This window comes from Girardinichthys multiradiatus, chromosome 9 (genome assembly GCF_021462225.1).
Source record: "Girardinichthys multiradiatus isolate DD_20200921_A chromosome 9, DD_fGirMul_XY1, whole genome shotgun sequence".
NCBI lineage: Eukaryota > Metazoa > Chordata > Actinopteri > Cyprinodontiformes > Goodeidae > Girardinichthys > Girardinichthys multiradiatus.
This window is the reverse complement of record NC_061802.1, coordinates 39,622,638-39,646,874: the sequence shown is the minus strand read 5'-3', so window position 1 is coordinate 39,646,874 and position 24,237 is coordinate 39,622,638. Positions and strand designations below refer to the sequence as shown.

The 24,237-nt window shown below is 44.8% G+C and overlaps 1 protein-coding gene across 1 annotated transcript in view; it reads right to left on the bottom strand.

Moving 5' to 3' along the window:
* The window catches only part of herc2 (HECT and RLD domain containing E3 ubiquitin protein ligase 2), a 67,544-nt gene that overhangs the window by 13,693 nt on the left and 29,614 nt on the right, over nt 1-24,237 (bottom strand). The window contains exons 30-67 of the mRNA XM_047375803.1: nt 19,168-19,363; nt 18,947-19,080; nt 18,627-18,803; nt 18,378-18,514; nt 18,136-18,287; nt 17,224-17,415; nt 16,906-17,093; nt 16,625-16,817; nt 16,342-16,521; nt 16,067-16,251; nt 14,489-14,636; nt 14,216-14,412; nt 13,888-14,118; nt 13,668-13,806; nt 13,353-13,499; nt 12,407-12,549; nt 12,027-12,294; nt 11,794-11,936; nt 11,586-11,684; nt 11,333-11,501; nt 11,110-11,235; nt 10,908-11,016; nt 9,725-9,864; nt 9,064-9,254; nt 8,486-8,591; nt 8,131-8,222; nt 7,878-8,053; nt 7,657-7,768; nt 7,205-7,286; nt 6,889-7,123; nt 6,504-6,681; nt 6,245-6,326; nt 4,607-4,778; nt 4,376-4,520; nt 3,955-4,180; nt 2,731-2,902; nt 2,401-2,587; nt 1,412-1,555 (exon numbers count right to left, since the gene is read on the bottom strand). Of these exons, the coding sequence (XP_047231759.1) occupies nt 1,412-1,555; nt 2,401-2,587; nt 2,731-2,902; nt 3,955-4,180; nt 4,376-4,520; nt 4,607-4,778; nt 6,245-6,326; nt 6,504-6,681; nt 6,889-7,123; nt 7,205-7,286; nt 7,657-7,768; nt 7,878-8,053; nt 8,131-8,222; nt 8,486-8,591; nt 9,064-9,254; nt 9,725-9,864; nt 10,908-11,016; nt 11,110-11,235; nt 11,333-11,501; nt 11,586-11,684; nt 11,794-11,936; nt 12,027-12,294; nt 12,407-12,549; nt 13,353-13,499; nt 13,668-13,806; nt 13,888-14,118; nt 14,216-14,412; nt 14,489-14,636; nt 16,067-16,251; nt 16,342-16,521; nt 16,625-16,817; nt 16,906-17,093; nt 17,224-17,415; nt 18,136-18,287; nt 18,378-18,514; nt 18,627-18,803; nt 18,947-19,080; nt 19,168-19,363 (6,093 nt within the window). The remainder of the gene's footprint in view (nt 1-1,411; nt 1,556-2,400; nt 2,588-2,730; nt 2,903-3,954; nt 4,181-4,375; nt 4,521-4,606; nt 4,779-6,244; nt 6,327-6,503; nt 6,682-6,888; nt 7,124-7,204; nt 7,287-7,656; nt 7,769-7,877; nt 8,054-8,130; nt 8,223-8,485; nt 8,592-9,063; nt 9,255-9,724; nt 9,865-10,907; nt 11,017-11,109; nt 11,236-11,332; nt 11,502-11,585; nt 11,685-11,793; nt 11,937-12,026; nt 12,295-12,406; nt 12,550-13,352; nt 13,500-13,667; nt 13,807-13,887; nt 14,119-14,215; nt 14,413-14,488; nt 14,637-16,066; nt 16,252-16,341; nt 16,522-16,624; nt 16,818-16,905; nt 17,094-17,223; nt 17,416-18,135; nt 18,288-18,377; nt 18,515-18,626; nt 18,804-18,946; nt 19,081-19,167; nt 19,364-24,237) is intronic.

Below are 24,237 nucleotides of genomic sequence, written 5' to 3'. Positions count from 1 at the left end.
AAGGACATCAGGGATAAAATAGTAGAGCTGCACAAGGCTGGGATGGGATACAGGAAAACAGCCAAGCAGTTTGGTGAGAAGACAACAACTGTTGGAGGAATAATAAGAAAATGGAAGAAGTTCAAGATGATGGTCAATCTCCCTCAGTCTGGGGCTCCAAGCAAGATCTCACCTGGTGGGGCATCAATGATCACAAGGAAGGTGAGGGATCAGCCCAGACCTACACAGCAGGACCAATGACCTGAAGAGAGCTGGGACCACAGTCTCAAAGAAGACCATTAGTAACACACTACGCCAACATGGATTAAAATCCTGCAGCACACGCAAGGTCCCCCTGTTCAAGCCAGCCATGTCCAGGCCCGTCTGAAGTTTGCCAACGACCATCTGGATGATCCAGAGGAGGAATGGGAGGTCATGTGGTCGGATGAGACAAAAATAGAGCTTTTAGGACTAATCTCCACTCACCGTGTTTGGAGGAAGAAGAAGGATGAGAACAACCCCAAGAACACCATCCCTACTGTGAAGCATGGAGGTGGAAACATCATTCTTTGGGGATGCTTTTCTACAAAGGGGACAGGATGACTGCAGCATATTGAGGGGAGGATGGATGGAGGCATGTATCGGGAGATCTTAGCCAACAACCTCCTTCCCTCAGTAGATTGAAGATGGGTCATGGCTGGGTGTTCCAGCATGACAACGACCCGAAGCACACAGCCAGGGCAACTAAGGAGTGGCTCCGTAAGAAGCACCTCAAGGTCCTGGAGTAGCCTAGCGAGTCTTCAGACCTGAACCCAATCGAAACTCTTAGGAGAGAGCTGAAAGTCCGTATTGTGCAGTGACAGCCCCAAAACTTGAAGGATCTGGAGAAGATCTGTATAGAGGAGTCCAAAATTCTTGCTGCAGTTTGCAAACTTTGTCAAGAACTACCAAAAACGTCTGATATCTGCAATTGCAAACAAAGGTTTCTGTACCGAATATTAAATTTTTTTTTCTGATGTATCAAATTCTTATGTCATGCAATAAAATGCTAATTAATTACCTAAAAATAACACAATGTGATTTTCTGGATTTTTGTTTTAGATTTCGTCACTCACAGTTGATAGAAATCAAAAACTTCTACAGTCTTTGCAAGTGGGAAAACCTGCTAAATCGGCAGTGTATCAAATACGTGTTCTCCTTACTGTAAATGCAGAAGATACAAAGCCATGTTAGCAGATATTAACATTATACAAATTCATAACTGGCTGTTGTTACACTTGGTGTTGTTTTATCAGCAGAATAAAGTCTGTGTTCCATCTAAAGCTGAAAAATGCCTGAAATAAATTCTAGACCTCTCTAGACCTTGTAGGAACACTAACATTACTGCCAAAAATGCATTTGTCTGTGTTTTTTTGTGTAAATACAAACTAGCCTCTTTTGTCTTTGTCATGGTCTCAGCGATGATGCTGGCAGCTCCGGGGTCATCAGTGACGGGAATGAAAGGACGAGAGGAGGCTCCGCAGGCTGAAGGAGTCACCGCTGATGATGGGGTAACTGCGTCTTCTGATGATGGAGCCTGTTCACACAGAAACACACAGAGTAAAGAAATGTACTAGGAAAAAAGTCATTCTCAAAAACTAAACGTGTGTGTATCTAATGGTGTGTTCACACTGCTAGTCCGGTCTAGGCATCGGTCCAGGGATCGGCAAAAGTGAGAAAATTCCCACCTTCAGATGGCGTGGTTTGCTTTCACACAGAGATTTTTTTTAGACGGGACCAAACATAGCCATACAGTTGCAACAAATTGTTTCGGGGGCAGTATTGCTCCAGTCAGTCCCCCTGGGGATTCTGTTGTTACTTTGATGTAAAAATGTAGTTGTGCGCCTGCACCTCGTGACTACTCAATGTGGCCTTAGGAGACATTTTCAAACTTTTTAATCTTCGGATTCCCCTTCTTATTATGTTTTTCTTCTTCTTGTATTCAAATGCACTGCTTTTATGTACACCATATAATACGCTGGGAACAACACATATTCACACTGCAAGCGACCCGCTCCTAGGCCCAGATAAACTGTGCAGAGACCGAGAATTGTAACCGTGCCACGGTATGGTTTTCTGATTCGTTTCAGGGTCAGGGATGGGTTCACACCGGCTTGATCCACTCCAGAAACCAGGCTCTGGCACGAAACAAAGCGCTCCGAAGGGCACATTCAGGTTTGATGTGAAAGTAACTTTCTACCCCTTTTTTATGGAATTTAAGAACCATGAATTAGTTTATGGTTTAAAAAAAGGTCACCCAATCAAAAAATCATTCCGCGCTTTAACAATAAATTGCCTGTATAAAAATAAAAATAAAGAAACTTGGTTAAACTTTAAAGATGGGAGAACATTTGATGACGGATGCATGCAGGGTTCCCTAACCTCCCCCTTCTTGTCTTGCCAGGGATTAGGGCTGACCCGGTCTTCAGCTTCAAGAGGAACAGGAGGACATTCTTCATCGCTGAAGCAGGAGGATGAGGAAGAGTCCAGTGGGGGTACAGGAGAGCTGGAAGGACACTCTGCTGGCAGAATCATGCTAGCTGGCATCAGAGCACCAACTACAGCATCCCTGGGGGCAACACACAAGACATCCCATCAGAAGAGGTCATGATAACAACTAAACCCCTAACAAGTATATATGTCTGGATCAAATGGTTTGAGGGAGTTTTCGGTCACTACAGTATGACAATTTATACTCTGCAGACAGCATACCTTGCATACATGATTTGGAGAGCTGACAGCACATGAGACAGAGCCTGCTGCTTGGCCAGGTTGCCGTCCAGACTGAGGAGAATCTTGGCCAGCGAGGGCCGGTTGGGCTTCACGCTGCTCTGCCCACTGATCTTGTTGCTCGCCGCTGAAGAGTCACTGTCTGATTGGACACCTGTAATGTTGAAAACCAAAACAAAGCAAGGCACAAACAATGATTGTAACGAGGATAAAATAGCTTTAGGTCCTACTTCAGAGCAAGCAGACTGCAGAGGTTTGCTAAAACTGGGTTATGATTTGGACTACACATAATTCAACTGTCAGCCTTAATTGATCCATGACCTTTAAGTGGAAACTAAAAAATCTGATCTTTGTGAACGCAGCATACTAACAGATATCAGGCTGAGCTGTTAACATCACTCCATTATGAAGATGTTAATGAGTGAAGAAGACTTCAAGTTTGTGATATTTAGTATCAGTGAGACAAATCTACATCAGATGAAGTCAAGAGATGTACGAAGTTATTTAAAAAGGAAACTATTTTCTAAAACATGCCAAAAATATCTGCAGTTTATTCAGACCGTGAAAATTCTTGCGGATAACAAAAAGGCTGAACAGAAGATCTGCAAATGTTGGCAAATTTTTGACAATCTCAGGGTGAAGGTAAGGAAACTGCTGCTAACAGCACAGATTATTATGAGACCCTCAATGCATTTTGCTTTTGCTCATAATAGAAAAATCCTGTTCATAGAGCAGCATGATGTCGCCTCAGCTCAATCAGAATCAGTTATATTTCTAGCAGCAGGTCAACGCTTAAGAAAAATATGGAGTTCGGAAGTGGATCACCAAATGCTGATCGTTGCATCATTCATTCAACCTGAGGAATTTAGTCATTTTTTGTATTTGTGGCTACTGTTATGTGTTTCAACAAGAGCTTTAACAGAAATGCCATTGCCATTGTCCAAGAAAACATTTCTAATGAAATTAAATCAAAAATAGAAAATAATGTCAAAATAATATTAGAGGCTGTCACAAAGATTTTGAAACTACTGCATATTAAATCATGATAAAAAAAATTACACAATATAGTGGAGAAGTAAATGTGACTCCTGCTCAGACAGTAACTGAAGTGTTCCCTCTGTGGTGCAGTCTACCTTGCTTTATTACACTTCCTATAAGGTGTCTCTTCCTCATGTGAATGTAGAGACGTCTTAGCCTCACACATACCCAAGTATGAGGCTCCCAGGGAGTCTCTGGCTGTCTGGAAAAGGACAGGCTCGTGAACTGAGGGTGTGGTCACATCCACGGTAGTCCAGGCCACACTGTGGGACGATCCACACGCCACTCGAGTGATCTTCTGTCCCTCTAAACCCTGAACCAAGGTGGGTTTCCTGTTAACCGTAGTGGTGCCATTACCTTGCTGTCCGTGGTCATTGTCTCCCCATGCATACACCTTAGACAGAAACACAAGACTGATTCCATTTCTATTTGAAGGCAGGCTGATTGCAGTTTCATTTTATAGCACCCAAATGCCATTTATTTACATTTAAACACCCTGCAGGACCGTAAAGAGTAAAATAGGGGTGCAACTTCCAATGACAACTGGAACAACAACACAATGAGCAGAGCTGTAGTGATCAAAACTAACCTGTCCTGTGTCTGTAACAGCCAAACAGTGCAGTGCTCCAACAGCGACGTGGACAATCTTTTTCCCTCTCAGTCCATCCACCATCTGGGGTTTTCGCACATGGACATCAGTGCCGTGGCCCAATCGGAAGTAGTCACCTTTGCCCCTGTTTAGGAGAAGAAAACCACACGTGAATTTATCCAATACGGATAAATAATGCCTGATCTTACAAGTAACATTTGTCAATCTCACCAGGTCCAAACAGCTCCAGATTTAGTCAGAGCCAGGGAAAACTGTGCTCCACACTCAATTTGACAGACTCCTTGTCCATTTAGCCTCTCTATGTTCTGGGGGATGTTGCAGCCCTCGCTGCCCCCACGGCCAAGCTTTCCAAAGTCTCCATCACCCCAGGAGAACACCAATCCTAACAAAATAAATCCAAACAACCATTTATCTCCAAACAAAGCTTGCTTCCTTATGATCTGTTTCAAAAATGTTACATAGAAACATGTGCGGTTTCCATGGTGATCCAAGTCCGTTCTGTTTATATTCCGGGTATCTCAGTGATCATTTACACCAACGCTTCTTTTTCCAGGGAGGAGTTGTTGAACATGCAGCTTTGATAAACTTGGTGTCTAAGTTGAATTTCATGTAAATTCTTTTTATTCCACACAAGGTCAAACTTATACTTCCAGGCTCAAAATATACATATATACATCCCAAATTTCCCTTGGCGCATAGCAGAGAAACCACACATTTTTCATGCCCTTCAATAAGGAACTTCTGGATGGATATTTGCTCATTCCTGGTTCCCTGCTTTTAGGCAGCAAATTATTAATAGGATTGAGGTTGCGTCCATTCCAGAAGCTTAATGTTAGCCTATTTTAGCCTGTCCAAAACCAGTTTAGATGTGTGTTAGGTGAAAAAGACCCAATGGAATTGGCTTCTTTATTATTCCACCCACCTTGTGCAACAATCTGGTACTTACTGGTAGCAAACCAGACCCTCGGCATGCTGCCACCACCATGCTTGGCTGATGGTACAATGTTTGCAGGTATAAAAGCTGCACCTCAACTTCTTCAAAAGTACTATGTGTCATCATGGCTAAATAGCACAGTCTTTGTCTTATCTGACAGAAAAGCTTTTATTTCTGGCTGCCACATGGAACAATGTGAGGAGATGCAAATGTCAGTTGAGGTCAAATGTTTGGTTTTTGGAGGAGTTGCTTTTTTTTTTTTTGGTCAGTATGCTGATGTTATACTTGCTTCACTGTGGACACTGGTGCTCCAGTTTAGGATAGGCTTAACCCTTAACCCTTGGCTTAATCCTTGCTTGTTCCTAAACATCCTGACCAATTTCCTTTCATTAGAGGTGATGGTTTGGATCAGATGACTAAAACTTGGACAAAGCTTGGTGTATAAACCAGACAATGATCCCAGACAAAAAAAAACTGGGTTTGGAATTGAAAATGTAGGCTGATGTCTGGAATTGATTAAAATCTTAATGGACTATGATTAAAATTCAGGCCTGTGCCAAGAAACGGAACGAAACAATTTAACTTAATCATTTTTGGTCAAATATCAAGCCAGGGTTATGGTAGGATCTTGGTAATGGCTAGAGAAAGTGCATGGTTTTTGTATAGATCAGAGACATTTTGCACCCAATTCCTCTTTGTAAACACCAATAAAGCTGCATGTTGTATCATCATTCCACCCTGGAAGAAGAACACTTAAAATAAATAATTAAATCCCTGACTTAATATAGCATTAATGCAGATGAGCAGTAGATGTACTTTTGACTGAAATTGCACATTTTTAAACCTAAAATGTCTATTCATGTGTTTGGCCAAAATAGCCACAAGACATCAGTTAGTGTGTAACACAGATTTACCTTCATCAGTTAGGGCTAGAGTTTGAGCATCCCGGCTACCACAGGCAACCTGGATGACCCGGTGCCCCAGCAGCACTTTCACCTGCATGACAAAAACACAAATACATCATATGTCCTGCACTGCCTGTTCTTGCACATTCTGCACATATACACACCATGCAAAGTAAGATCTACAAACAGCTGAGCTAAATCAGTGCAGAAGCTCTGTAAGGTGATGACCCCAGCATTAACATCAAGCCAACAAAGGAGGTGCACATACCAGTTTGGGCCTCAGCTGAGTAGTGTTGTCTCCATGTCCAAGGCGGCCATATTCACCCAAACCCCAGCTATACAGCTCCCCACTGGAAGTGATAGCAGCACTGTGAGAGCTGCCACAGGCTATGTCCCGGATGCGCTTGGTCTTTAGTGCCTCAATCAGCCGGGGCTTATCACAGTTCCTGGTGGGAAGATCAAATTATATTTTCCGCATTTTTATTCCCTTGAAAACAGCTGTCCATCACACATTCTACAAGCATCTTATATAAGAAAGCCCCCTTTTTCACATAGAACCAAGAAGCAAATTGTAAATAAATATTTTATAATCTCCTATAATGCATAAATACAGTTTCTAATGTATGGGCACCACATTGGAAAACAAAACTCACATTCTACTGAAGTGTCCAAGTTTGCCGTCATCTCCTTCCCCCCAGGAAAACACCTTCCCATCCACAGTCAGCGCTATGGCGTGACGCCCGCCAGAATGCACAGCCACCTTCTTCACCACATAGTTGCTCAGTGCCGTGATCTGGCGGGGGATTGGGATGGTCCCACTGGAGAGGCCCAGACCTAACCTGCCGTTGGTGGCCTCTCCACAGGCGTAAATCTTCCCCTCCACAGTCACTGCAAACATGACTCAGCAGTTACAAACAGGCCAAAATGCACAAAGGGCTGAGGACAAAACAAAGGTTTCCCTCATTTTACCTGCAAAGAGACTCTTGGAACCACCAGCTACCTGCACCACGTTGAGAGCAGAGAGGGTTTCAGAGAAGGAGGGAACCTTGATCTGTAAAGAACACAAGAGCACAACATGGATTACAAGGCCTTAAAAGAGACATACCATGCAGAAGGATTTATATCACAAACTATACAGAGCAGTCACAAAGTTTAAAGTATTTCATAGGGATTTTATGTCATAGACAAACACAAAATAGTGCATAATTATAAAGCTGGAGGAAAAAAGATACATGGTTCTATAATAATCCTTAGTTTAATTTTCAAGTAACACCTTTGTATTTCGCATAAAATACAGATACAACATACTTTTCCTTTTCCACAGGCCAGAGAAGAATAAATGTCAGATAGATATATCTAATATATCGCAGCCTAAACTGAAATCATTCATTAAGGTTTATTGTCTTAGTAATAAAACTGACCTTTGAGCCCTTCAGTCCTCCCAGCTGGTCCTTGTCATTCAGCCCCCAAACAAACACTTTGGTCCGGATGGTGGCTGACGACTCCAGTCCTGGTGACTTCTTCCGAGCAAGACTGTGGGGCAAAAAAACAAAATCACGTACATCAAATAAAAGACAAGCATGTTGACCACATCAGTAAAAACTGCCGGCCAAATTCGTGCTGTTTTCTTGGAATTTCTCACCTTCCAGCTGCAGTTTTCTCATCATCCTCCTCTTCATTGTCAGACGCCAGGAAGGGGACTGTGGCCAGGTCTTCATCCTCAGCTCTGATACGTCCCACCATACGAAGTCCGTGAATCTTGCAGTCTATACCTGAGCTACGGCACTGCTTGATCGCAATCTCAATGTATCTGTGAAACTGGAGGGTGAGATAGGATAAAAATGATTACAAAACTAAAAGAAATGAGTGACAAGAACATCTGGAACTTCACCAACCTCGGTGCAATCAGTAAGCAGGAGGACAGTGGTGTCAGTGGGGTTGATGTTAATTGTCTTCAGCTCAATTAAGTTGTTTAAAGAGTTTCCACCTGGTAATATAACAAAAATAATCAGCAAAAACTGCTGCTTACACCATCATAAATCAGAACAAGTAGGTGCCATATAAAAAAATGCATGTAAAGAAGAAAACAAATATGCTTGAAAGGTTTACCAACATATTTTCTATCCTATATTTAAGGCCAACAGACACAAGTTAAAAACGTTTGTTGAGATTAAACATAGAACAAACACGTAATAGTTACGAGCAAAATAAGTGACTATTTATTTGCGTTTCAAATTCATCTGAAGTCACCTGAAACCACCACCAGCGAGGGCATGTAGCTGCTGTCCGCTGGGTCTACGATCATCTTCAGCCTGTGCACGAGAACATCTGGAAAAAGCTCGAGGCGAATCCAGTGCTGAAAAGAAAGCCACCGTAAACAATGTCAGTAGGTGTTTTAAACTACGGATGTACCCAATCCAATATATGGGACAGGAACCGTCCAGATCAAGTCATCTTTAAATACTCAGTATCACAATCCCTGACTAAACTGACCGCCGATGTTGGTTATGGGTGCACTGTCCGTTATTTTGTCAGCCCTGGGCTGCAGTTTATGCAGTACTTAAAAAAAAAATAATAATAATCACAGCCTGTTTGTAACGTACGAGTTGTCAGCATTATTCTGTTGATCTAACAAATCTGTGTTTTCATTACCAATAAAGTGACAAAGAAGTTCACTTCCTGTCTATGTAATGTGATCAGCTCTGAACTGATATCATGACTTCAGTGGTTATCAGAAAGGAAAAAAAAAAATCCTGATCAGGACATGGTTTAAACCTAAATGCAGCAAGATTTGAAACCCTATTATAATGTGAATTAATCCAGTTTACCTTTCCCTGTGAGCCAGAGGACTGCCAACACTGATCGCTGCAATCAATGAGGCGTGAAGCCTGGTTCACAGCGGATGATACATTGAGGCTCTTCACAGCACGGGACCAGTCATCGATCAGCATCCCACGCTGGCTGTTGTGGTTCTTCTTCAGCTGCTTGCCTGACCGACCGCAAAAAGCTGGAGACTGGCCTGGAGGCAGCGATGGTGAACGAAAAAGTTTACAGACTCAAACATGGAATAAGATAAGGGATGCATTAACATCGCTATTGGCTGATTTTAGTCAATTTGTAACACATCTGTATCGGCCCCATAAAAGAAACTGGGCCGATATTGACAACCGATGTTTATTTCTATCTTGTTGCTGCTTGTGTTTCAGGAGAGGCCCATATGGTATTTGTTTGGGCGTGTGACAGTGATAGTGATGCAGCAGAGGATTGTGGGGGGTTTAACTGAAGCAGAGACGCAATACCGTTGCTGTGGTAGTTTTGTTCACCATGTCGAATAGGTAGGGAAATATATATAATATACATAATATAGGTAAAAAAGGGTTATCGGCCATTATACCAATATAAATATAGGATATCTGTACTGGCCCAAATTTACCCGATCGGTGCATCCCTAAAAATGACAGTCGCTCTGACGATGAAAATGGGACTAACCAGGTTCGTTGATCCGGCCAAAGGAATGTCTGGTGTTGTGTTTGCGCGCCTTGAAGCAGCTGTCACAAAAGTCGAAATCGTCACAGTTTTTGCACTTGAACCTCGGACCATTAATAGGAAACATCTGACAACCATCACACCTGCAGACAGCCATATTTGGGGAATTTAATAACTTGGAGAAATACAGTGTCTTGCAAAAGTATGAAACATTTATGTTACAGACCAACACAAAGTGGTGCATAATTGTGAAGTAAAATGAAAATTATACACGGTTTTACATGATAACCAGGGTTAAATGGATTCATTAAACTATAAATAATCACAATTTAATCTTTGCATAAATACAGAACGCAAGAGAGAGATCGCAAAAGGAGCAGCGTGTGACAAGCAAACATGGGAAGAAGGTTATCTAGTCAGATCACAACTAAATTGAACTTCTTGACCTACATGCAATACGCTGTGTGAAAAAAGTAACATCATCACAAACACACCATCCCCATTGTGAAAAACGGTGGTGGCAGCATGATGCTGTGGGAGGCTTTTGTTCAGCAGGGACAGAAAAGCTGGGTCAGAGTTGTAAGGTGGATGGAGCTTCATAGGGCAATCTTGTTTGAAAAAAACATTCATACCTTCAAACGATTCACCCACAACCCACTCCCACACAAATTAACTACCTGCACCCACCACCAACAACCCCATACCCCCCCTCTCCTCTCCCCTCGGACACCCTGGCTGAACTAAGGATTACTTAGGAAGATGAGAAATAGGCTCGTTCAGCATCAAAAAACTAGGAAAGCTCCAGAAACTGGTCAGCTGGCCCCCCATCTTCACTTAGATCTGTGTGAGTTTCTCTCCTGCTTAAAATGCTCAACCATCATCTTGGTTTCCAAGAACTGCACCATCACAGGGTTAAATGACTACAGGTCTGTGACCCTGACATCTGTGGTCAAAAATACTTGCAGCTGTTATTGGAAAAAAAAGGAGCTTCTACAAATTATTGACTCATTTCAGATTTTTATTCATAAAGAGTAGCGTTCATTAGGCCCTACTTTGTGTTGGTCTGTAAAATAAAATCTCAACAAAATACACCAGTTTATGGTTGCAACATGACAAAATGTGAAAAAGTGTAAGGCATATGAATACTTTAGCAGTCCCTTGTACATGGTTATCTGTGGAAGGTTACCTCACTCCAGGGTGAATACTGGGCACCAGTTCCATCTCAGACAGCAAACCAGTCCAGTGGGACTGCTGTGGGAAGTCTACAATCACATCCTTTCCGTTGGCACTGAATGCTTTGAGCAGTAAACAGGTTTTGGTTTAAAACGATGAAAGACAGGGATTGAATAATGAACAAAATGTGGATTTTACAACCACAGCTTTGGTACCTTTCACTACCCCAACACTCCTGTGTGTTACAGATCCCCACTTGTACTTTGGCGTAGTAACTGTGGGCTTCACCCTCACTTTGTCACCAATCTTTATATGAGAGGGAGAACTTTGAGGTGGGAAACCTGGAAAAACACATGAAAGGTAAAAAGAGAACATTCCCAATTCCCACTAAGTTATCACTACCATATTCAAGTGTCCTTCAAATGAATAAACACCTACCAATCAGCTCAATGTGGATGTAGCGAACCCAGTATGTTCCACCTTTTTGCTGCCAGTCACACTGCACATTTAAGTCATGAAGTCCATCCCTGTCCAGCTTAATCACTTTCCCAACATCTCCGTCATACACTTCCTCATACGTCCTGCAGCACTTCACCATCATCCCCACCTGCAGGGAAGCCAGATATATTTCCATCATTTGTTATTCCCTTAATGCAGTTTTAATAACTCTGGTTAGGCTGGTGCTTTTTACCTGAATGTTCTCTCTCACATAAACAGCATAATCATCGTTGGTTTGGAAATCCGACCTCTTCTTAAAGGTCTGGCTCTCAGTCACCACCGCTCCTGCAGGCTAATATAACAGACCGGGTCATAAAACAATCTATTAATACCTGTCATAAGGAGCACTTAATAGGCTAAAAGAATTGTGTACATTGAGCTAGAAGAAAAAAGAAATGCACCACAGAGGATGTTGGCTCTGCCTCTTCCAGTTCCTCCAGCACCTCTTCATCAGAGTATTCATCGGACACAGTGTCGGCATCTGAGAGCTCAGTAAACTGAATGTCTGGATGGTCGAGCAGCCAGCTCACCAGAGCCTCCACGCCTGATGTATAAGCTCAGTTACAATCCAGACATACATTTCAAAGCATTTATTTATTTAAACAAATAAATTATATGTCGCATGAACCTCTACCTGGAACACCAGAGGTACTGCCTGTAGTACCAGACAGTGATTTCAAGGCAAACTCAATATTTTTTCTTGGGAAGCCCATTTCCATCAGCTGGAGGACGATGGGTAAGGGAGGTACAGTGGAGGTCTTCTGCTTCTTCTGTTTGGGGGGTCTTACATGCTGTATGGTGATGGGTGTGGTGGCCTCACTGGAGCTGCTCTCCTCAAACAGTGGAGAGGATGGGTGGGCTGACTCCACAGCCAGGTACTGACACACGGCCAGAGCCGCTGCCTACAAACACAGGTGCAGCAGAGATCAAACTAAATGCATCACACCTAGTGAGGTAAGATTTGCTGCTGACCAGTGATACAGCAGCTGTTTAAAGTAAGGTCTACACATGTACCTCCATCTCCTGCCTGTTAAAAACGGCTTTGATAGGGGAGGGCTGAGTGGCAGCAGCCAGGAGCTGCTGCAGCAGGATCAGAGGAGGCAGTGGGCCCTCAGGCGACAAGTCTCCGACATCAGGAGATGTTGCCACCGGATCGTCTGCACAGAAGTAGGTTCTCACATTCAGCAAAATCTCCATGTAATGTTCAAATTCTGCTCAGCAACAGACAGTATGCAGTTTGTACAGGTTGACAAACAGAAGGGAATTAAGTGCTTTACTGCGAAGTGAAAAAATTATTCATAAGATGCAAATACATTTTCAGTTGAGTAAACAGTGATTCTTTTAAACAAAAAACTAAATCTTACAAAAAAAAAAAGATGAACTGACTGTGGAAATTTCCATGTTTCTTAAATTACTGGTCGATGCCAGGAAATCTTCACATGTGAAAACATTTTTCTATATGCACCAGAGACATGATGAACAATAATACAGCCACTAGATGGATATTAAAGCATGCACAAAAAGCTGCAGAAAATATAATCAATGACATTGGCCTTATTTGAGGGTATTGCACAATGCGCTGTGGAAAGAGAGCGTGTCAACAATACTGACTCATCCATCGCTTTAGGTTTCCCAAGACAATCCTGTTAGAACTGTGCTTGGAGAGGCAGACAGATGCTACCCGTACCTATACAGCTGCTGACCACACTGGGGTTTCCACAGCGACAGTGGCATTTCAGAGGCAGTTGGCATGCTGATCCAGACCTAATCTGAGATGTGTGATATATATTTATCTATATGTCAGCCAGATTTATCAGATTCCCGTTCAATGCAGGAGGACACACTGAACACTAAACGGAAACACACTGTAATAAAAGCACCATCAAAGAATGAATTTGTTTATGTCAATAGGCTGTGCCTGGTCACCATAGCGTTCATAAAAGCTATCCTGGGGTCTTACCACTGGGGCTTGGTCCCATGTCAACAACTGCTGGCTGGGAGAGGATCTGCCGGAGTTTGTCCTGGTGTGATAAGAGAGCTCGTCCTGCTTTTAAAATGTAAAGCCTCAGCTGCTGACACCGCAGCAGATGGATGTCCACCTGGTCAGCTGCAAACATGCATATTTGGTTAAATCAACTCATTCGTCTCTCAGCATACGTCAATATATCAATTAAACCCTCCTATTATCAAACAGATAGGCAGCTATTCAAAAGAGTCATGTTTTAATTTGGCATCACGAGAGATCAGTTTGACATTATTGTGTTGCTTCCTGCACCTGTGAGACCTCGGCTAAGTGACTTCTTCATGCGCTGTTTCTCTAGTTTGCTTCCAGCCAGACTGACCAGCTGAGCCCAAACTGCCAACATGGGTTCATTCACAGGCAGGTTCTGCACACTGAAGGCAACGCCAGGCACCTGAGGAAAACAGTCGGCTAATAAAGTTTGTCTGCTCGCTTTTGAGTTGTACGTAAAGACAAGCAACTGAAACTCTCATACCGGTTTGAGCTGGCTGAGCAAGCAAACCCTGCAGGTTCTCATCTCCTGAAACTGGACAGTGATGCGTCCTTTTGGGGTAATGCGCGTTACCGTTCCTTCTCCATACTCTTCATGAACAACCTGTCCACCTAGCCTGAGGCGACCGTCTATCCCACCGATCACTGCCAGCACTGCCATCAGACTGCAGACTCTAGGACCCTCTGAGTCGGGAAAGTACTCTTCCAAGAAACACTGAATAAAATAGTGAGAAGAAAAAATTGTATGAAACCATTTTTCTGACTAGATTAATCAACTGAAACCAGTAGCTAATGATAACAGTAAATCTCACAGCTTCAGAGTGACAGCCAGCCATAATATCAGCAATGGAGCTGAGCTGAGTGTTAATGTAATCATTTATGAGGCTGTTCCACTGGCCAAGGGAGTGCAGAGCACGCAGTACAGCTACGATCTCCTCTGCCAGCGTGCTGCTGTGAGTGGCTGTCAGAGATGCCTGTGGGCGGGACTTCCTCCTTCTCATGGAACCTTCTGCAGAGACATTCAACAACTTAAGAGTATGTCACACTATAAAAATCAAGAGTTTCCACAGAAAAACTGATCAAACCTCTGAGAAGTGGCAGGTCTGAGGAGCAGGTGCTCAGAAGGCTTCCTAAGAAACTGAACAACTTCTCCACCAGAAACTTCATGTCCTGTGAGCGTTCAGCCTTGTCCCATGAAGGCAGAACTGCTTGTAGGAGTCTTAGTGCCAGGATCTGGTAACACACAGGGTGCACAACAAAGGGACAACTCAGAGTTTGTTATAACACTTTAGAAGTTTTTTATGAGTGTTTAAAGATGTATTTGAGAATACAAATGTGAATTATTTTTCAAAACTTTGCATGAAATTTCTGTGTCACTTTTGAGAAGAAATGCAACAAGAAACTGGGTGGTAATCAGAACAAAATGTCCAGCTTAATCGACCCTGACTAGCAACTGGCTGGTTGGGTTAGAAACTCATATATCTCTATTTTCCATGACATGTCGAATAAGGGTTACAGTTCGTTCAAGCTAAAATCTTAAGAGTTAAGGTAAGGATATACATTCCCTAAGGAATACACACACAGATTGGTGTTTACGATTGGTAATTCTAACCATGGTAATTGCTAATATAACATGCTAAACACAGGTAAAATGTGTTTTCTTTAATAATTTAGTTTAGTTTTAAATTAATAAATGTGTTTCACAGTGACTGTTCTCTGTAAAATAGGGCTTAATGTTGCCTTGGCTTTTAAAACAAATAATTAATGACAGCACAAAACTTGGAAATTAATAATAATTACAGTTGATTACAGTTTTTAAAGAAAAGTCAGGAGGTTAAAGGTCACATAAATTCTTAAAAATTAAAGTTTCTACACCAGCTTCCAACCAATAACATCTGAAGTCAATTTTTACTGTGTACACCAGCCAAACAGTACAGATACTTTACAGTTTACATCAGGACACAAATAATGACCAAAAGCCTTTTTGTCATTGATAATGCATCATGATCATTCTTTTAGGCAAAAACTCATTGCAAGTCCAGCTTTGAACTCACCTTGATTGTCAAAACATCAGAATACAGATAACAAAAGGTCCTGTCCAGGACAGGTAAAAGCGTGTGTGTGAGCTCCATAACCATTGGGTTTAAAGTCAAGTCAAGTTTATTTATATAGCGCTTTTCAGCAACAAGGCACTCAAAGTGTTTAACTTTACTTCCATCCTCCACAGAGTTTCTAATGTTAGAAACTGTTGGTTGTATGCAGCTGACTTTAACTTTAAATGTTTATTTTTGATGGTGATAACATAAATAACATCAGACAAAATGCTTCAATATGATAAGAAATATGACAAAAAAAATAAATACAGGATTTCTACACATCTTTCCTGTCTAATGAGAGGATCGATAATATTTTTCTTTAATTTTCTTTCTCTAAACTTTCCAGTTCTGGAGTTGGTTATGACTTTATTCATACATTTAAAAGCACTACACGTTAAACAATTCACAGCTACAATTCATCAAAAATTAAAGGCAGGTATTTTTATCTAGACTTACACTTCATGGAGCTGACTGTAACAAGATCTTGGAAAACCTTAATGGATTGTAGCTTCAGCTTCCCAGGCCAGCAGCTAAATTTAATCCAGCATCTACATTCCCCCGACATACCTGTCTCTGCAGATTGATAGCACTGAAGGACTGGTGGCCCTCGACGATTCTGATGAGAAGACCAATCCAAGCAGAGGTGCTGAGGGTGCTGCACATCTGAGGCATGAGAGCTATGCTGCGGATGAAGCCCAGAGTGCACCAGCTCCGGTGTTGCTCCCGAGACACCAGCCTGTGGGAGTGACAGCCTGACACCAAAAATTAGATCATGTTAAAATGCTCCCAAATAACAGCAATGAAGAAAAACAAATCACAATATTCAGAAGGAGTTTAATTACTTGACTTCTCGTTAACTCCACTTTCCACAAGCATCCTCAGTAGTCCACACAGAGTCCGAATGGCATCCGTTTGCAGAACCTCTGCATAGATCCCAGCAGATAGAGAGAGTGTCTTCAGCAGGTTGACCGTGCTGGTCAACATCATTGCTGTTGGGTGGCTGCTTTTCTCTATCAGCTCGCCTTCTTTGAAACAAGGAGGAAAGCATGTTAAAGTTCCCATTTTGATGTCCATGTGTTGCCTGGAACTGCAGTCACTTCTGCTGAGCCTTTCGTGTACACTGACCTGTGTCGTCCTCAGTGTCTGAGTCCTCGGCGGTTGGCTGGGCAGCTGGGGGCGGTTCTGCAAGTTTAAGGTCGTACTTGCCTTCTTTCCCCATCCGGTAAGAGTTAGTGCTGCTCGTGTCCCACTGAACCCTGATCCATCCGTCCTCACCCAGCTCTCCAATGACTCGGCCTAGACCGGGAGCAGGGCCATCCTGGAACAGGCACAAGGAGTGATCATGAAGACTTAAATCACTTAAACTAAAAGCAGTAAAATAAAAATAAAAAAAACTATTTTGCTACCTGATCACCCCATTTCCAGTCGACTCCCCTCATGACTCTGGTACCAATCTTCATCATGGCAGCAAGTTCTGGGCCAGAAGCGGGTAAGGGAGCAGGGGACGCCTCCTTTCTGGACTCTTCCAGTACCGTGGCAGAGCCTCCATGAGCACACAAACCGAGGTCCTCCTCACTGCTGTCTGTGCTGGGTCCTAGGAACATCAACAACATCAAATACATACTCAAATACAAACATCAATCTGCCTGCTTCTAGTACAGAGGCAAGGCAGACCTGGGTCAGTACAGGTAACCTGGACAAATATTTGACTGAGGAGGACTTACCAATAAGCTTGAGTATACTCTGTGTGAGGGCCAGTAGACCAGAATTTAGTAAGAGGCTGAGGCTGTTGGAGCCATGTTTCAGGGACAGCATATGTATCATGGAAAGGAGGAAGCGGGCCTGAGGAATGGTGCCGAGGCTTGGTCCTGCCGGGTTCTCATTGGTGATGGTCTGTAGAGGAACAGGCTGCACACCTGGTTGAGACAAAGCTAAACTTCAGATCTTACTTGGCAGACAAGGGACTGCTTTGCGTCATTAATCAATTATAAATCTGGGCAAACAATAAAAACATTGTGGGATTCCTCAAGGGATCCTACTAAGGTCACTTTTATTTGACATCTATATGATCTAACTCAGATCACAGAGTACCTAAACATCTCCCAACAGCTGTATGCTGATGACCCATAACTTTATATCTCTGCATCCACCACATGGCCCTTGTCCACCACACTCACTGAGTCAGTTTGTCCATAAAAGAAATGAGTGGACAGGTCAGAATTTCATGCAGCTTAATGCAGGTAAAACGGAAACCACTGTTTTTGGTCCCAAGAATCCGAGGATTAAGATCAACATTCAACTAGATTCAGTAGGTCTAAAGACTAAGAGGAACCTAGATGTAGTTTTGGACTCACAACAGCTTTCTGATTTTTATTTGTAAATAATGTTGAACACCATCCATCATCTTTCCTCCATTCAACAATTCTGGACCACTTTGTGTTGGTCTATCACACAAAATCCCAGTAAAATCTAAATTTGTGGTTGTAATGGGACAAAATGTGACAAAGCAAACGGGGTATGAATAGTTTTTTAAGGCAGTGTGAAATAGTTTACACATATTTAGAAATAACCTTTGAGCATATTTAAGTGGAGGAGATGATCTGTGCATTAAAGGGGTCTTTGTTCCCACCACTCACCAAGCTCTTTAAACCGGGCGCTGGCCTCCAGCAGGATGTTGCGAACATTGTGGATGGCCCAGGAATACAACTTCCCAAACGTCACCTCCAAAAGCATTCGATTGAAGGGAGGGATCAGATCGACATGTTTAAGGCAGTCTGACAACGGCTCCCTGAAAAGATAAGCCGATACACTCCTACTTTTAATAAAAAGAATGTGCAACAACGTATTTTTTTGCACAGGCTTAAAACTGGTTACCTACCCAATGTTGGTCCCTTCAGGTATGACTCTTTGCCAGCCGCAAAGCATCGCATACTGGACGGATGGCAGGAGGAAGCCCTTGGAGGCCAACTTCAGCATGGTGTCTATGCCTTCCAACCTCACCTCGGCCCTTTCCAGCTGGGATGAAACACATAACTTTTGTCACACTTTTCTAAGAATGACTGATGCTGATCAGTCATAACATTATGGGTTAATGAGGAGATCTTAACAATGTCACTTTCAGTCTCACCTGTTTAAGGAGACACTTCCTCATTTTTTCCACATCCAGTGGCTCCTCCTTCAGTGCAAACTCTATTATAGTGCCCATCAGGCTGGACTGAGAAAAGACACCCTGAACACTGTGTTTCAGCCACCGGTACCGCTGGACGTTTGCCACTGTGTTTAAAAGAGGCTGCCACTTGTCCTGCTACAGAATCAGAACTTCTTTTAGGTGCAAAGTTAGAAGATTCACCTATATATTAATTAAACAAAGATAAGCTGAGGCATTTTAATCTTTTGATCGCTTCTTTTTTTAAATTTCCCATCACTGACTGAGCCAAATAAATCTACCTTAGACGTCTTTCCAGTGGGTGACTTCCTGTCTGCAGGAGTGGGGTTAATGTGTACATTGTGCTCTTCTTCATTGGTCCCCTCATTCTCAAGCTTTGGCTCTTCTACATCAGCAGAACCTGACTTCTTAGGCACTAAACGGGGAAAATTGTAAATGCTTTTACAGCCGATGCACACAAAAAAAAAAAAGCCATTTTGCAGAATAGTTCAAGTTGTCCCACCTCTTTTTTTCCTTCGGTCCCTAATAAGTTTCTGGGCGATCCTCCTCCAACGTGGCTGAGAGCTCAGCAGCTTCAGTTTGGACACAATTGACAGATCATTGCTCACTGCTGGCCGCAGCTCATTGAACAGAAATCTCAGGCGCTCGATGACTGGGGCACACACTTCCTTATAGGAGCGGCCTTGTTCCTGATGAGTCTGAAGTGGGACCGTGTAAAGGCAGTTTTGACAGGCTTACTCTTAACTTACGAGTACCTTGATAAAGTATGCACAGCCCATTAAACTTTTACACATTTTGTCACATTACAATCACAGACGTCAATGTATCGCATTTGTGATTATATGTGATAAACCAATGGAAAAATCGCTCATGCTCATTCAGACTGGAGGACGATTGTTTGAACAGCAACTTTAAAGTCTAGCCACAGATTCTGGATTGGGTTTAGGTCTGGACTTTGACTGCACCATTCTAATACATGAATATGGTTTATTTTAAGCCACTCCAAAGTAGCTCTGACCGTATGTTTCATGCTTTTCCTGCTTAAACCCCCCTCCCCTGTCTCCAGCCTACTGCAACCTTTGAGCAACCCCAAAGCATGACGTAGCCACCACCATGTTACACTATAAGGATGGTTTGTTCAGTGGGATGCGAAGTGAGTTCAATGTGTTGAGTTAACTCAACACATTGTACCTGGAGACTAAACAAATTTTGGTCTTATGAGAGCAGAGCACCTTTTTCTATGCCTTTGCCGTTTCCCCTGCATAGCCTGTGGCAAACTGCACATGAGACTTCTTGTGGCTTTCTTTTGCCAAAGGCTTTCACCTCGCTACAGTTCCATGAAAACTTTAGGTTAAGGATTTAACCCCGGTTCTCTGAAACATGAGTGAGGTATCTCACTATGGGACACGCCTCCAGCGCCTGTCCCCCAAAAGCTCTATTACATTACGCCAGTCTTGACTGGCAGGCGGAAATGACGTCCGCTCCCAAGGGAGCGACTTCCTCCCAGTATAAAAGCCGACGTCACGTAGGTGATCTTCAGTTTAATAAGCACACCTCTTCCTCGCTCCCTGCAAGGAGGGTGATCTGGTGAGATACCTCACTCATGTTTCAGAGAACCGGGGTTAAATCCTTAACCTAAAGTTCTCTTTCAACATTCGTTTCGGTATCTCACTATGGGATATTTCTGCTCCCGTATTGCCAGATAAGCTCACTCGAAGACCAACAGATTGCATCTTGCATTCATGGCAATGTGGAACCCACACCCAGAACCGTGTGAGCCAGTGTGGGCCTGGTGACATCCAGTTTATAGAACCTAGTGAAGGTGTGAGGGGTCGCCCAGTTGGCAGCCTCACATATTTCCTCCACAGGTATACCCTGGAACAGTGCCCATGATGATGCCACACCACGAGTGGAATGAGCCCGCAGACCTGCAGGGGGTGCAAGGCCTCCGCTCTCATAAACCAGAGGAACACTACCCAATGCAAAAGACGTTGCTTTGTGAGAGGCTTTCCTTTATGTGATGAAGCCCACGACAAAAACAGCTGCTCTGATTTACGAAGATCTGCTGTTCTTTCCACATATAACCGCAGAGCTCGTACTGGGCAGAGCGTATGCAGTCGTTCATGCTCCTGAGAGGAGAATGGTGGTGGGTAGAAAGCCATTAATTCAAGGGCACGGCATGGCAGAGCCGTAGCAACCTTAGGTATAAAGGCAGGATTAGGTTTCAGTAAAACCCTTGACTCACCCAGAAACTGCATGCAGGACGGGTTAACTGAGAGCGCTTGAATGTCACTCACACGCTTAGCAGAGACCAGAGCAATCAATAAGGCCGTTTTAAAGGAAAGCACTTTGAGCTCAACCTGCTGCAACGGTTCGAACGGTGCACGTGACAACGCATCGAGTACCATAGGTAAATCCCATGAAGGAATGAGGCTCCTCGACACTGGACGGAGCCGTCGTGCACCTTTCATGAATTGACACACCAGGGGGTGCTGCCCCACTGTTTTGTCACCAAAGCCAACGTGACAGGCTGAAATTGCAGCCAGGTACACCTTCACAGTGGAAAAAGCCAAGCCTTTATCCAACAGTGCCTGCAGAAAAGTTAAAACGTCCGACACAGGGCTTTGCATTACGCTCACCATAGGTTTTGCGCACCAACCCACGAATGCCTGCCATTTACCCTCATACACGTTACGCGTGGAAACGGCCCTTGCATTTTGAATTGTGTCAATAACTCTCTGGGGAAGCCCACTGGCAGCCAGATTTAACCCCTCACAGGCCAGGCCCATAGGGCCATGCGCTCTGGATGCGGATGAAATATTTCTCCGCGTGCCTGCGTCAGGAGATCTCTGCGGAGGGGAAGCCGCCATGGCTCACCGTGTAGCATCTGAAAAATCTCCGCTAGCCAGTGTTTCCCAGGCCAGCGGGGAGATATCAGAATGAGTGAGTGTTTTCCCTCTCGCACCCTGGCGAGAGTAGGAATGATCAGTTCCAGTGGGGGAAAGGCGTACAGTAGGACCGGCGGCCATTTGTGCGCTAGAGCATCCAGCCCAAGCGGAGCTTGTTGCTCTGTCAGTGAGAAAAACATCGGACACTGAGCATTTTCCCCTGATGCGAAGAGGTCGACCTCCGCTCGGCCGTACCTCTTCCATATCTGGGTCATCACCTCGCTGTGGAGTTTCCACTCTTTGTAGCGGGGATTGCCCCTTGACAGCAGGGGCATTACCCCTGGCACGTGAGTTGCTCTTAGCGACAGCAAGTGTGAGCTGGTCCAGATTATCAGTCTGTATGCCAGCTCGTGTAAATGACGTGAGCGCAGACCCCCCTGTCTGTTGATGTAAGCAACCACTGTTGTGTTGTCCGTTCTGACCAAAACATGGTGCCCTTTGATAAAGGGCAGAAAGTGTCTCAGTGCCAGCATCACGGCCAGGAGTTCCAGACAATTTATGTGAGCTGTCTGTGTTTGTGGACTCCAAACACCGTTTGCCATCATCCCCTCGTGAGTGGCTCCCCAGCCTGTCAGCGAGTTTGTGCACTGGTGTGTGCTTTCTGGCCACAGCTGCGGCTCCACTGAGCTCTCGGTGGCTTTGATCCTCCTCCGCTTGGATCGGCTCTGAACGATGAGCTCCAACGTCGGCTCTGCAGGCCGTTTGAGTTGCCTTGAACATGGCGTTCTGAACTCGAACTGGGACAGGACGTGTCCTGGTAGGGGGGGTGCAGGTGTCTGGCAGATCCTGCTCTCCCACCCCGAAGATGGCTTCCTAGGTAGCGCGCCTCTTTTTCTTTGTGCTCACAGTAGCGGAAGGGGTCGCTTGGTTTCCCGGCGTCGTCGGGGGAGCGAATGGCTTCCTTCCCCAAGCACCTTTGAGCTCGGTTTGTTTCCCACGGTCCGCTGACTGCGGCTGAGGCTGGCGTTTGGGGATGCGGTAGGCCGGTCGAGCCGCCGCTTGAGCGAACGGCACACGGGGTGCTGGAGGGGGAGGAGGCTGCGCTTTCCTGGGCAGACACAGCTTTAGCGCTTCACCTTCCCTCTTCTTTTCCTCACAGCGTTTTTGCATGGCTGCCACAGTGGGTCCGAATAAGCTCTTCGGGTCCACGGGGGTGTCGAGGAGCAGGTTCTTTTCCCTCTGAGACAGGCTAGAGAGGTTCAGCCATCTAGCTCTCTCCTGAGTGACCATCAGGGCCATGGCTCTCCCGGATGCTTGGACAGCGCTTCTGTGGAGACGCAGGCATAGGTCTGTCACCACGCACAACTCGTCCCACAAATCGGCCATCGGTGTGCCAGTCATCTGCTCCTGTAATTCCGCTTGGTAAGCGAGGAGAAGAGACAAAGCGTTTAAGGCTTTAACAGATGCAGCCACTGCCTTGTAGCTTTTCTCATTCAGAGTGGACTGAAAAGAGTCAGCTTTGAAGGGAAGGGTGGGTCCTGTCGCTGTCATGGCTGACTTCTGCGATGGGTGCAGGTGAGATGCCAGCAGAGGTTCTACGGGAGGCAGATGTAAAAAACCGCCGGCCTCCATGCCCGTCCAGTCCAGCGCCGACCCTCCCAGGGCGGGGTTCTTGGCGGTGAGAGGATTGCTCCAGGACCGGGTCGCTTCCTCGAGGCACTCGGGAAAGACCGGCAACAGCTCTGCCGGAAGATTTGGCTCTCGGAAGCTGCTTCCCCTCATATCGAGATGTGGTAGTTTCGGTGAGGGTTTCCGGCCACTCGATGCCCAGCTTCTTTGCTGCCCTTCTGCAGACATCATGCAGGTCCGTTGCAGTCGGGTTTGGGGAACCGCAGCGGCTGGTGTCATCCGTCACCGAGGGCTTTGCAACCGACTGGATGGCATAAGGCCCGCAGTCCAGCTCGTCGTCGTCAGACCCGAGACTGATGGACTCCATTTCAGATTCAGACTCGGCATTAGCAAGAGTACTGAAACCTGGAAGTGTGGCCTCGTCTTCCTCTGGGTCAGTCAGTGGCGTCAGTCAGTGGCGTGACAACGTCGAGCTGATCACCCCAACTGGCTCCAGCCAAAGTGGGCTCTCACTCATCAGTACCATCATAGTATCAACCTCCGACAGGCTAGCTGGGCGTGCTAGCCTGCGCCGACGAGACTTAAGGGAGAGCCGTGCACAGTGCTCGCAGCTCGCCGGTGACGCCAACGCATCCTGGGCATGTTGCAGCCCCAGACACGAAGCGCAGACAGAGTGGGTATCTGCCCCAGCTATGAGATTGCCAAATGTGCAGGTTCTAGATGGTGGCTTGACTCTGTTCATGGTGAGAACGAGTGCAAGTTACACAACTTCTTAAGCTCCGTTAAGGTTGCAGCTAGTTTGGTGACCAGTTGCAGCGCTGCTGTTTGGCGACAGACCAGCGTTGAAAGGGACTCAGAACAGTCGAGCACAGTTATTGAGAAGCGCTCGGCGACCGAGTTGTTAGCTCGCTCTGTGAACAGTTAAGCTAGCTCAAGTTACTGTAATGACCGTCTGAGAGGTGCTTCTGGGAGCGAGAAGAGGTGTTAGACTGAAGATCACCTACGTGACGTCAACTTTTATACTGGGAGGAAGTCCTCCCATGGGAGCGGACGTC